The sequence below is a fragment of the Lynx canadensis genome, chromosome B3 (genome assembly GCF_007474595.2).
Source record: "Lynx canadensis isolate LIC74 chromosome B3, mLynCan4.pri.v2, whole genome shotgun sequence".
Lineage (NCBI taxonomy): Eukaryota > Metazoa > Chordata > Mammalia > Carnivora > Felidae > Lynx > Lynx canadensis.
The window spans coordinates 51263604-51277050 of NC_044308.2; the positions used below are offsets into that span (position 1 = coordinate 51263604).

General features: G+C 52.1%; 1 protein-coding gene across 1 annotated transcript in view; it reads left to right on the top strand.

The window, feature by feature from the left end:
- Positions 1-2339: 2339 nt before the first annotated feature.
- Positions 2340-13447, top strand: part of ONECUT1 (one cut homeobox 1) — a 43434-nt gene continuing 32326 nt past the window's right edge. The window contains exon 1 of the mRNA XM_030318150.1: positions 2340-3444. Within this exon, the coding sequence (XP_030174010.1) occupies positions 2340-3444 (1105 nt within the window). The remainder of the gene's footprint in view (positions 3445-13447) is intronic.

The following is a 13447-nucleotide window of genomic DNA, read 5'->3' on the forward strand; positions in this document are numbered from 1 at the left end:
ACTGTGTTCCCTGACTTTCTTTATGTCAGTGTGTCCGCCCCCCCAAAAAAACTTTTCTTTTCTGGGGGCGTTAAATTCCTAAATGTTCACTGTGCAGGTAGACACTAAGTCCTCCAAGATGCATTCCCATTTCCTGGGCCTCCACAAGCATTATTTGGACAAGATAGGCATGCCTCTGGTGATGAAACCAAACAGATTAACCAATCCCAGGACATGACCACTTTCAAGGAAGTCAAGTTGGACTGTACCCACTGGCCTTAATCTACCTGGATCATGATGTTGCCCTAGTTTTGTCAGGGAACTAGATAAAGAGATGGGCCTGCTCATGCCTTAGCTGATTGGAAGTTTCTCCCAAGGATTGTGTGGCTCAAGTGTTTGCTTAGGGGACTCAGTCACTACTACTCCCCCTACCTCAGCCCTGGCCTCTCCTAGGGTCTAAGAACATTTTCAGCAGAGACACTGCTGGTGGGCTCTGATTAAGTGCCCCAGGAAAGGAACGTACAGTCTAAGTTTGGCCCAGAGAAGGCCACACACGCTTTGTTCCACATCCAGGTCCAGATAACCCAGGCTCTGAGAGCCTGTCCCCTATTGTGACCACTGCTTGCCTGGGGCTGAGGCTCGGCGCTGACCCGGTCGTAACTGCCAAGGGCTGGACAATGGGCACATCTGTCCTTTCTCTGAGGGATGAAAGCACCTAAGCAGACAAGGCTCTGCCTTTTGTTACGGATTTTTTTTTCTCTCTTTTGTAAATGAAAGAAAGCCTCGGCATGTGGTAGCCGGGTGTACGTCCCACACTGGGGGCCTCCCCACGCGTCCCCACCAAGCCCAAGGACCAGGTTCGATTCCAGATTGGAGCGTGATTGTGGGAAGCGGACAATTACGCCCGAGGCTGAATTGATTTTCAAATCTGGAGGCTTCTCTCGGGGACGCCGGGAAGAGGGCGTCCCTACGGGCCAAGCGGAGACCGGCGCGCCAGGTCCACACTGCCGGCGTCAGTTCTTCCCACAAGCAGCGTCCTCTGGGTGTTTCACCACGAGGGCCTTAGAGCAACCGCAGAACAGCTCGCGCCTCGGCAGTCCCACCAGCACCCAGAAGTTAACGTGGGAACCCACCAGAGCACTCCCTACCCCCAACACACACACACACACACACACACACACACACACACACACACACAGTCATTCGCGAAGTGGCACGCCGCCTTAATTATCAGCTGAGATGAAGAAGGACCCAGGCGGCGGGGGACAGAGAGGTATGGCCGGGCCCGAACTCGTGGCACTGAGCGTTCTCCTCTCCCGCGCGTGTAAGAGGAAGGGTGGGCAGAGGAATATCGGGAAGGATGGAGGTTGTCGGGTCAACAGGCACCAAGCTGACCAAGGCATTTAAGATATTTGCTTCTACTCCCTCCAAAGAGGCCAAGCGTTTGAGGATGGGGAAAGCGCGGACTCCCAGAAGCCCTCTGGGGAAAAGCTTGGTAGACCAGAGTGTAAGGAGTAACGACACTGGCTGAGGCTCTCTGGGCAATCTACACCGAGAAGCAGCAACTGGACGGAGGGGTGAGGGCTCTCCAGGCGTAGCGCGCCTCCCGGGATGGGAGCCCAGGAAACGTTGCTGGGTGAAAGCGCACCCCAGCCAGAGAGCCGAGAGGGGTGCAAGTCTCCAGCGGTTGCGTTGGCCTCCCCAGGTCGCGGTCCACGCCAGGCCTTCGCACGTGCGCGCCTTTCCAGGGCCACCCAGAGCCGCTGTTAGGGCGCGGAGCCCCCCTTCCATCATTTGTATGGGGACGTCACGGGCCTACCGCGCGGTGGCCGAGGGGGCGGGGCCGAGCCGCGCGCCTGCGCGCAGAGCCCGGCGGGCGTGAGGGCGGGCCGCGGCGGCGGCGGCGGCGGCGGCGGCGGCGGCAGCGGCGGCGGAACCGCGGCCACAGAGTCTGCAACAGTAACCGAGCCATGGCTGGAGCTGGCCAGCGGCGCGGGCAAAAAGCAGCCGCCGAAGACGCGCGGGCTGCGTCAGGGGAGCCGGGGGCCTCAGAATTCTAAGAAGGAAAGGGCGAGAGGGGGCCAGGGGCGGGCGGGCTGGGGGCTCCGCGCTCGCCCAACGGCACGGATCCTTTTTGGAAATTAATATTTAAAAAAAAGCCGAGGACGCAGAGGGGAAGGTGGGGGCAAGAGGGAAGGCGAGACACTCAGAGAGGGAGACAGAGCCCCACAGTGAGAGGAAGGAAGGCAGGCAGGCAACAGTCGCCGGCAGCCGATGTGAAGACCGGACTGCGTGCGCCCTTCGCCGCCTTTGCCCGGCCTCATCGATGTTGTGTCCGCCGCCCGCTCGCCCGGATCACGATGAACGCGCAGTTGACCATGGAGGCGATCGGCGAGCTGCACGGGGTGAGCCATGAGCCAGTGCCCGCTCCTGCCGACCTCCTGGGCGGCAGTCCCCACGCGCGAAGCTCCGTGGCGCACCGTGGCAGCCACTTGCCCCCCGCGCACCCTCGTTCCATGGGCATGGCGTCCTTGCTGGACGGCGGCGGCGGCGGCGGCGATTACCACCACCACCACCGGGCCCCCGAGCACAGCCTGGCCGGCCCCCTGCACCCCACTATGACCATGGCCTGCGAGACTCCCCCAGGTATGAGCATGCCCACCACCTACACCACCTTAACCCCTCTGCAGCCGCTGCCGCCCATCTCCACCGTCTCGGACAAGTTCCCCCACCATCACCACCACCACCATCACCACCACCACCCGCACCACCACCAGCGCCTGGCGGGCAACGTGAGCGGTAGCTTCACGCTCATGCGGGACGAGCGCGGGCTGGCCTCCATGAATAACCTCTATACCCCCTACCACAAGGACGTGGCCGGCATGGGCCAGAGCCTCTCGCCCCTCTCCAGCTCCGGGCTCGGCGGCATCCACAACTCCCAGCAAGGGCTCCCTCACTATGCCCACCCGGGCGCCGCTATGCCCACTGACAAGATGCTCACCCCCAACGGCTTCGAAGCCCACCACCCGGCCATGCTCGGCCGTCACGGGGAGCAGCACCTCACGCCCACCTCGGCTGGCATGGTGCCCATCAACGGCCTTCCTCCGCACCACCCTCACGCCCACCTGAACGCCCAGGGCCACGGGCAGCTCCTGGGCACGGCCCGGGAACCCAACCCTTCGGTGACCGGCGCACAGGTCAGCAATGGAAGTAATTCAGGGCAGATGGAAGAGATCAATACCAAAGAGGTGGCGCAGCGTATCACCACCGAGCTCAAGCGCTATAGCATCCCACAGGCCATCTTCGCGCAGAGGGTGCTCTGCCGCTCCCAAGGGACCCTCTCGGACCTGCTGCGCAACCCCAAACCCTGGAGCAAACTCAAGTCCGGACGGGAGACCTTCAGGAGGATGTGGAAGTGGCTGCAGGAGCCCGAGTTCCAGCGCATGTCTGCGCTCCGCTTGGCAGGTGAGCCGGCCAAGGAGCTGGGCGCGTGGGGGAGATCAGAGGTTGGGGAAGCTGAAGGGGCAGAAGAAGGGAGGGAAAAGAGAGGGTTGGGCACGCTTCATCCCATTCTCCTTTCCCCCCCAGAAGGGAGAGGGGTTCCCCTGGGGCTGGGAGAGCCAGCACACGGCTCCCAGGTGCAGACCGCCTCCTCCAGGACTCAGTGCATTGGGCTGTGGTAGGCTCCGGGAGCTGAGCGGTACCGCCTGGGCGACTGCGGGGACGGGACGCATTTGTGCTGGGAGACAGTGCTGGAAGCGCTCACCGCCGGAGGCGAAGGGAGACCCCGGCACCTGGCTGGATACGTCTGTGCGTCGCTTATCAGTTGGACGCTCCGGGTTTGGGAAGAGGAAGGCGACGAGTGCGTGGAACTGCGCGCAGATTCTGCCAGGCAGTACTCCTGGCACACACCCGGGTGTTGGGTAGGAGTGTGCAGCAGCTGCCCGCCCACGTTTGGCTGAACTTACGGCGGTGACCCCCTCCGGAGCTTACTCTATTGGCGCGAGGCAGGGGTGGGAGGGATGGGGAGCGCACTCTGAGAGTTTGGGTAAAGGTTCTGAAGCCGACGGAGGGTGTGTTTGGCGCCGACGCTGTGTTAAGAGCACGCACTCTACCCTAGTAACCGGCTGTGGAAGGGAAAGGAAGGCAGATGGTGCCGAGGTAAGGGTGAGTGCGGGCGGAGCAGCTAGGGAGCTTACAGCTGAGCCCACGGACCGCCTTTGCTGCCGGCTAGTTTACGACTTCGCATTTCATTTTTGTTGTTTTGTTTGTTTGTTTCCTCTGCTTGGTGTTTCGAGTGAATCCCATGCAAGGGGGTGAAAGTGTGGACATGACCCCCAAGTCTGCGAGCAGAGGTCTCCCAGGCGCGAAACCCGGAGGCCCGGTGTTTCTGAGTTGAGCAGGAATGTCTCCTCGGCTCTGCACAGACAGCGCCTAGCTTTCTCAGTTTCTCAAAGCCAAGGTTCAAGGAAAGCTCCTGGAAGCAGGCTGAGGGGACAGCTTAGCCCAGGCTGAATCACACTGGAGATTTCAAGCGGATTCGGCGACCCCGGAGGGCAGAGGACACACGGGGAGGTAGAGCCAAGGGCAACCGAGGGCGGACACGGTTTGATGAGACCGGCAGACTTGATTGACTCCTGGGTCCGTGCTACTCCCCCCGCCCCAATCTCAGCCTGGTGCCCTGGCCTGAGTCCTGGCGAAGAGAAAGGTAAAAGCCGGAATGAGGGTTTGTTAATTAACTGATCGTTCTCCATTAATTCGTCCCTGGAGAATGAGAGACAGTCAATCCGCTCAGAGCCGGGGGCACTGAGGCGTTTCACAGTCTAAAATCAAAGCGAGAGGCCAGAGCCCCCTCCCCCACCTCGTGCGGGCCAATGAGAAGCTAGAGGGAGGCAGGTGCCGGCGTGCCAGTGAGCCTGCGGCGGGAGCCGGATGCTACCCAAAGCACTCCTAGGGTCTGGGCGCTCCTGGCCTCTCAGCGGTCCTCAGCACTGGCGGAGCCTGTGCCCCGCCAGTTTTTCCAGCCCAGCCCTGCGCTCCTGGTTCCAAGCAATGTCCCCGCGCAGGCTATTACAGCTTGCGCCTGGAAGTCAGGAGAGGGGGGGACAGGATAGGACAGGAAGGTTAGGAGAGAGAGATTGACAAGGTGCCCTCCGGGGTTCCCGCGAATCCATTCCCTATCCCTGTGTGCATACACCATATCGCCTCCCACCCGTGTGAGCTGACCAAGACCGTAGGGCAGCTGAAGTTCCACAAGGAGCGGGAGAAACAGCTACCCTTCTCCCTGACTTGCTCTGCCTCTGCAGGAGCCCAAAGTAGTCAGTGCCTTTTCACACGCCTGCGTCAGCCTGGTACTCCGGCTTGAGGACCTTTTAACCAGCAGTGCTCTCACAGGCCCGCCTGTGGGGCAGAGGAAATGGAGGAACGGGGTGGAAATGAAGAGGGATCCCCTCAGGGAAGCTTGGTACTCACCCACCATCCCCAGCCTGGTGAAGGTGCTTGCTCCAGACGTCAGTGACCGCCTTTCCCTTCTGCGCCCCCCCCCCACCCCGTCGCATCCTGGAAAATCAGACTGACAGGTTCTGCTCAGAGATGACCCCCAGCCCTGGAAACCCGACTTAGTACCGTGATCTGCGCGAGCGCCCTCTGACCTACACGCGTGGGCGCCGCAGTGCTGTTGAGGGAGTAGCACGAGTACTGGGGCCGTCATGTGGGAAGGTTGGGCCAGCCTCACCGGCCCCAGAAAGTTATCTAAGGGGCAACGGTCTGGCACCCAGCAGCCAAAGGCGAGTTAAGCTCGGCCCAGGCACGTGGCCTTTTCTTGGGGGGAAAAATTTTAAAGAAAGGAAAATCGGATACTGTGTCAGGACAAGCTTTGGTGCCCAACCCCAAGTGGAATCCATATCTTAGGACCCGGATGGAGCGCTGAATGTTTAATTTTCTTTCTTTAACTTAACTGAAGGTGTTGAAAAGGCTGGGATGGGGACGCTTGCAGAGTGAGCCCAACCGGGAACAATCCCATTATATTGCAGGAACCACGACCTATTTTAAAGTCACCGAAGAACAAAGAGCCATTCCTTTAACATTTGCATTTCCCGGGTGGGGTGAGGAGGGCGTGAGGCCTTTTCCTGAAGTCTCCAAATAATCTCTAGTAGGCCCCAAGTGCAGATTTAAATGCATTGCAGGACACTTTGGTCGAGGCTGGGGACATTACCGCCATCATCAGCCTCCACGCACAGAGATGCCCCTTGCAGTTTGACTCGCTGTTGCACTAAAGACCCTCAACGTCGTCCCTATCCCGCTGGGTGGTTTTTTTTGCGATGAGTGGCTTCTCCATCCTCTTCCGGGTGCCCAGGCTCCACGAAGCCTGTTGCGGAGGGTCAAAATCTACACTGGTGCTCGGCCTTTTGGCTAAGATCAAGTGTAAAACCTCCACTCGTGGCAGTGTGTTTGGGGAGGTGCTTTCTCCTTACAATATTACACTGGCTTGGTGGAAGATGGGAGACAGGAGGAAATTCTCACCAAATTAAGTACCTTTAAAAAATCAATATGTGTTCCTTCAACCTAATACTTGCTGCTGCCCCATTAAAGTACACTGCTGCTTCTCATCCTCAGTAGGCGTGGGTGGGCTGGACTGTATGGGTGGGTGGGCGCCTATTAAGACCCTGAGATTAGTTTCCAATTAAGGATTCCGGAAGGCTTTGGCCACACTAGAGGAGCTGTCAGCCTAGGAAGAGGCTGGAATGTGCACTACCCGAGGGTACAGCACCATGGACCCAGGAAGCAAAGCCCAGAGGCCCCAGGCTCAGGCAGGGATGGGTGCCAGGCCCCTTTGACCATGGGGTACCTGAAAGAAGGGAACCTCCAAACAATGCCAGCCAGGGAGCCTTCCAGATCTCCTGCATCTGGGACGGCACCCCCTTCTTGTCCAGAATTGGCCACAGAAAGACCTGGAGGAGAGCCTGAGTCTGGGGGTATGTGTGTAAGGGAGAATGTTCAGCCAGGAAGTGGCCATGAGAAAGTCTCACCGGGACCAACCTGGACTGTGTTTGCCATAAGTGGCCTTGTGGTCTGGTTGATTGATAACTGGCCTCCTTGCAAGTCCATTTGCTTTTTGTTAATATTTATCCCAGTGGGTGACATTTCAACTGTCCCCTCACATCCCTGGGCCAAGTGAGCCAAGAAGGAGTGAAATGCTGGGCCTTGGGAACCTCACTTCCCCAAATCTCAAAGACTCCCAGGCCAGGAGAAAAACTAGGACTGGGCATATGGGGACATAGGAACTGGAAGAGTTCCTGGGCCCCAAAATAGGAGAAGGTACCAAATGGACTGGTTCTCTTAAGCCCCACTTCTCACATTGGTGCAGCTTTTCCAAGTCACTGCAATTCAAACAAAGGGCCTGCGGGCGCGGCCAGCCGCATCTTCCTAGCAGCCCAGGAGCCAGTGGGACTGGGGAGGAGGGGCAGTGGTGGAGGAGAAGGGAGCACCTTCTCCCAACATGCAATGGTGGGGGCAGCCAGTTGTCAGGAGGAGACCAGAGGAGTCTCAAAGAACCCCCATTCCCTCAGGGTGAATAGTGGCCATGTGCTCAAGGAGTTGACTGTCGACCCCTCCCCAGCCCCCCCCACTCCCCCCCCCACCCACACCAGCCCAGCAGGAATCCAAAAGTTCTCATCCTTAGGGACAGTCACCAAAAAGCTCTGCATGGCCCTTTCCCTCAGCCTGTTCCTGATCCCTTGAGGTTGTGGGATCCTTCTTATAGTCCCCACTAGGGAGCACAGATGCCAGTGAAGAGAGGAAGGAACACTTGGTGTTAAAAAGTGTGCATACGCTGTTGGTGGGAATGCAAATTGGTACAGCCACTCTGGAAAGTAGTGTGGAGGTTCCTCAGAAAATTAAAAATAGACCTACCCTATGACCCAGCAATAGCACTGCTAGGAATTTATCCAAGGGATACAGGAGTACTGATGCATAGGGGCACTTGTACCCCAATGTTTATAGCAGCACTCTCAACAATAGCCAAATTATGGAAAGAGCCTAAATGTCCATCAACTGATGAATGGATAAAGAAATTGTGGTTTATATACACAATGGAATACTACATGGCAATGAGAAAAAACGAAATATGGCCTTTTGTAGCAACGTGGATGGAACTGGAGAGTGTGATGCTAAATGAAATAAGCCATACAGAGAAAGACAGATACCATATGGTTTCACTCTTACGTGGATCCTGAGAAACTTAACAGAAACCCATGGGGGAGGGGAAGGAAAAAAAAAAAAGAGGTTAGAGTGGGAGAGAGCCAAAGCATAAGAGACTCTTAAAAGCTGAGAACAAACTGAGGGTTGATGGGGGGTGGGAGGGAGGGGAGGGTGGGTGATGGGTATTGAGGAGGGCACCTTTTGGGATGAGCACTGGGTGTTGTATGGAAACCAATTTGACAATAAATTTCATATATTAAAAAAAAAAGTGTGCATACGGTGAAGATTGGAGCCAACTATTTGACTGGTATAGGAATACCTGTTATTGAGGCTTGAGGAAGCCTGGTGGTTATTGTCTGTAACCCTAGTGTTAGCACCTGCAGGATGGCTGCTTGAGACAGATAACCCCATTCTGATGGCAGCTGGCTGTCCCACCAGCAGGTGCAGCCCCAGAGCCTTGGAAGTGCCCAAAGGGTGATCAGGATCAGCCAGAGTGATCTGCTGGCCCCAGGGATGTAGTGGTCACTAGAGAGACAGACCCTGTCATAGCTGTTTTGCTACTGGCACTTGGGACAGACTGTGCCAACAATACCTGTTTGTAACAACAAAGCAACTCGGAGCCCAGGCCGCATCTTTCTTTACCTTCAAGCATTGAGCCTCACTGCCCTGTGCAGAGCTGGAATCCTGCCCTCCCAGATGCCCTCCACTGGGCTCAGCTTCCCCAGGTGGCCTGATGGGTTGTGTGCGGTGATAGCTGCATACGCCCCCTGCAGGCTGCTGCAGCCGGCCACCAAGCAAGCCTCCAGTGGTTCAACATGCTGCGGAGAGGAAAGGGATACTTGCCATGGCTTTGTTTTTAGAACATCGTTATCCTAGTGATTTGCAAAACAGTAATTATTTTTTGATAGGAAAAGGGTGTGAAGGAGGAAGAAAGGGATACATAGTAGATCTATCTTGGCTCCTGACAATGTCTGGGTGTTACTCCACTAATGAGACAAAATTGCCATGCCCCCCAAAGTGCACCCCAACTCTGACCTCTCGAAACAAAATTCACATTTGGATTTTCTATCCAAATTATACTTTTGCTGGCATGTTTTTGTTTGAGGAAAGCAGGTGACCCCGGTGGTGTGGAGTAGGAGGCTGGGGCTGGGAGATGCAGTACTGGATGTGTGGATTAGTGGTTCCTTTGTTTTGTTGTTTCCCCTCCTAGCTAACTGACGGGAGTCTGGAGGCAGCCCTGAGGCTTTGAGCTTGGAGGTCTTTGTTTCCCCTAGTGTAGGGTGGGTGAAAGGGCCTACAGAGGCCGACCGGCCTGGAGTCTTGGTGCGGCGTCAGGACCCTGGACAGGGCCCGCCTGGCTAGCCTGTTCCAGTTTCTCTTTGCTGCTGGAAAGTGGGTAGGATGCCTTTGAAGAGTTGTAGTAAGGAAGTGAAAACTAACAGCTAATATTCTGAAGTTTATGAGAAATCTTGAGGCCCTGCCAGGAATATACACTGGCACAGTCAAGTAATCAAAAAGATCAAACCTGTCCTCGTCAAGCCGGTGATTGATCTTTTCGTCCCTCCCCGGCAGCTTTCTGTGTGTGTCTGAGTACACGTGCACACCCGCTTACAAAATCAGAATTCGAGTCCCTATGGGTGTGACAGGGGTTGGATCATTAAGCTAAAACGTTCAATTCAGTCCCTTTGATCCGTGCTGGGGAAAATCTATAGTCATCTCTAATCTACGAGGTCCTTAAGAAGGTTGTTACATGAGCTGTTTTGATGTCATCATTTCCACATTCATGGGAAATTCAGCTAATCAAACAGTCATTGCTACCCAAAGTTCTCAGAGGAAATAGCTCTTACAGGGTATATCAGTAAAATTTATTCTTGATTTCCTTGTAAGAAAGAAAATCCTCTAGCCTGATGGAGGTGGGTAATTTAAAAAGAGGTTGTTTTTGTCTTGCTCCTCAAAATCCATAGCTAGAAGCCTTGTCCTCCAAGTAATAGTGCTCAGTGCTCTTTGTAAACTCCACATATTGGAATAGTTAAACACCAGCTTAATGTTTTAAATCAACCAAGGAGCCATCATGGATTGGATGAGAAATGCCTAGTTTCATTTCAGTTAAAACAGCAGAATCTCCACACTCTTGCTAAAATTGAATGGTCCCCAGCCTAGGGTAGCAATAGAAGGAGGTCTTATTGAAGTAATGGTAGTTAGAGAATAGATTTCTCATCATTCTGGATAAAAGCATTCATTAAATACTATTTTCATCATGTCTCTACTTAAGTAAGATGAATAACCACCTTTGGGAGAAGAAAGCCACATTATTTCTCCATGAAAAGTGTCAGTTTCATAGAGTTCAGTTAAAAAAAAACTGATTTCTAATAGGTATGAATTTAGTGCACAATCATAAATTCCTGTCTTCTATCAACAGATATGCACAGGTTTTTATTTTGTGACAAGTATGTTAATACTAGTGAAGCTTAATTTCCTCTTGAAGTGATAAGATTGGATTACATGACTACACCAATCACAAGACAGTCTGATTATTTTTTTCTGCTTCATTATAATATTTTTTCTTTTTTTTCTTCTTTTTTTTCTTTTACCTAATAATTTATTTATTTTTTATAATTTACATCCAAGTTAGTTAGCATAGGTGCAACAATGATTTCAGGAGTAGATTCCTTAAGCCCCTTACACATTTAGCCCATCCCCACTCCCACAACCCCTCCAGCAACCCTCTGTTTGTTCTCTATATTTAAGAGTCTCTTATGTTTTGTCTCCCTCCCTGTTTTTATATTATTTTTGCTTCCCTTCCCTTATGTTCACCTGTTTTGTATCTTAAAGTCCTCATCTGAGTCAAGTCATATGCTATTTGCTTTTCTCTGAGAAAGTCTGATGATTTGATATAAACATAGGAATTTATGTTTTATCACTGAGTCTTGCTACAGAATCATCTACACTGTATTCTTCCTAAAGGTGTTACATTATCAAGTTGGAAAACAGCTTCTAGAATTTTTCTTCTCCTTTAGATGAGACAATTTGGTAAACCAACAGCTAAACAGAACCAACCCCTGAAGTAATACCCATCCAATTTGTCATGGCAATTAATAAAGAAGGGGCTTATGTCTGTTGTGTATGTTCTATTAGTCAAGTACTGTGTGAGGGCATAGGTGTTCCTATTTAATATTCACTGCCTATTTGAGTGGCTCCCAAATCTTGCTACATGTTGGAATCACTTAGGGATCTTTACAGATATGATTCCTAGCTAAAACCCTAGATATTCTGGTGCAATTAGTATAGGACATGACCTGGGCATTGGGATTTTTAAGAGCTCTAAGGTAATTTTAATGAGCAGCAAAGTTGGGGAGCCACTAGTTTAGTAGTAGTTACTATTATCTTCTCTATTTCCATGTTCATTGAGGTTACATAATTTACCTGTGGTAAGCACTGATGTCCTGAACTCAGCTTTCCCAGCTCAAAGCCCAGAACCCTCTTACTCTCCACCCTGTGCCTAGTACAGATCCACCAGGTCAGTGGACCTAGAATGTGGAGATGTCTAATTTGCTGTCATAAATACCCCATCTGGAAAGTGTCTGCATAATAAAGGTCTTGAAATTGAAGAGTGTGTATTTCCTCTAGACTCTCAAGGAAGTTACTTATGGAAACTTATGGCTTTTTTTACCAAAGACTTATAAGTGAGACTCTTTATTGCTCTCTTTTGAAGAAGCAGCCAGAGGGAATATAAGGCAGTGTGAAAGCTAGACATGGAACCCAAGTCTCCCTATCCACTTGTTCATTTAAACAGTTATTGATGGGCAAGATCAATCATTAGATGTGTTCTGTGGGTAGGACTGGTCCATTGGGACTCATGCCTGGAGGAGGGCCCAAAGGCCCAATCCTCCTATACTTTGAGGCATTGGTGTTCTGATCTGCACTTGGACAGCAATTACAGTTCTTTGCTTCAGATCAGTACCTGTCTTGCTATTTCAAGCTTGACTGTTACTCATATTTTAGGACCCTGCACTAAAAAATAATAAATGAAACTAAGACTCTGTGTATAAGTTGGCAATCATCCAGAGGACAACTTACAACTTCCCTCAAACACTGTGTGTTTCCAGTTATCCGTGTGTCTCTCATCTTCCTTTGCATATGCCATAGGGTACTCAGAATCGACAGTTTCTGAAATCACTGCTTTCGTTTTTGCATCTGGTGATGATCTCATAGTCCCAAAGAGAGGTTATCAAAGGAACACAATAAACTATGAGCTTTTCACTTTCTTTCCTGTTGTCTTCTAAAACAGATCAATGGAGGGGGGTGGGGAGGGGTGGGGGGGGTGGGGCGGGGAGGTGGTGGCAGAGAAGGATTAAATAAATAAACGAGCGAAGCGCGCCATCTAGTGACCCCCGTGTTCACTGCAGGTGAAGTGCGTGAGAGGAGTGGCTAACGCGATTCAAGTATTGATGGAGTCGCAAAAATCGTTCATTAAGGCAATTTAATCTTTGCTATTAAATGTCCTTTCAATTCATTTGGGATAATTAAGATGCAGTTAAAGTGATTAAATTCTAATTACTTATGCTAGACAAAGACATATTTGTCACGCTAATGCGGTTAACTAAGGACTCAGAAAGAAAGTTAACATTTACTTCAAATGATGCAACTGGAAAAATCAGTTCCTCTTTTCATCATTAATCCAGCGAGCTGGGTGATTATGTAATGGCACTACAAGCTCATTAAATAGGGGAAGTGCTGATTAAAATGACTGCTAGGAGGAAAACCTGAACCAGGAGCACCTCAGCAGTTTGGTTAGCATTCCTAGCAAAATTTCTTGGTGTTCTTTCTCTCCAAGCCCCCATCCCAAAATAATAAACACCTCCTGAGTTTTAGCCTGACATTAGGAAAAAAAAAAGGATATCTCACAGGAAGCCTTTATTGCCAGCCTACAGACATTGTTAAACCGGAAGATATTTTATTAGTTTATTAATTAATTAATTTATTTTTACAGAGAGAGCGCGGGTGCTAGTGGGGGAGGGGCAGAGAGAGAGGATCCCAAGCAGGCTCCATGCTGTCAACGCAGAGCCTGACACGGGGCCTGAACCCCAAGATCGTAACCCTAGACGAAGTCTGACGCTTAACCGACTGAGCCACCCAGGCGCCCCAATCAGCAGACATTTTTAAGTGGTAAATGGATTCTCAGTGTAGGGAGGAGCTAGGCAGATGAGCCAAGGGAGGGCTGGTGAGGGAATTCCCTGAAGTGAACAGCTCCAGAATGAACATATCCATT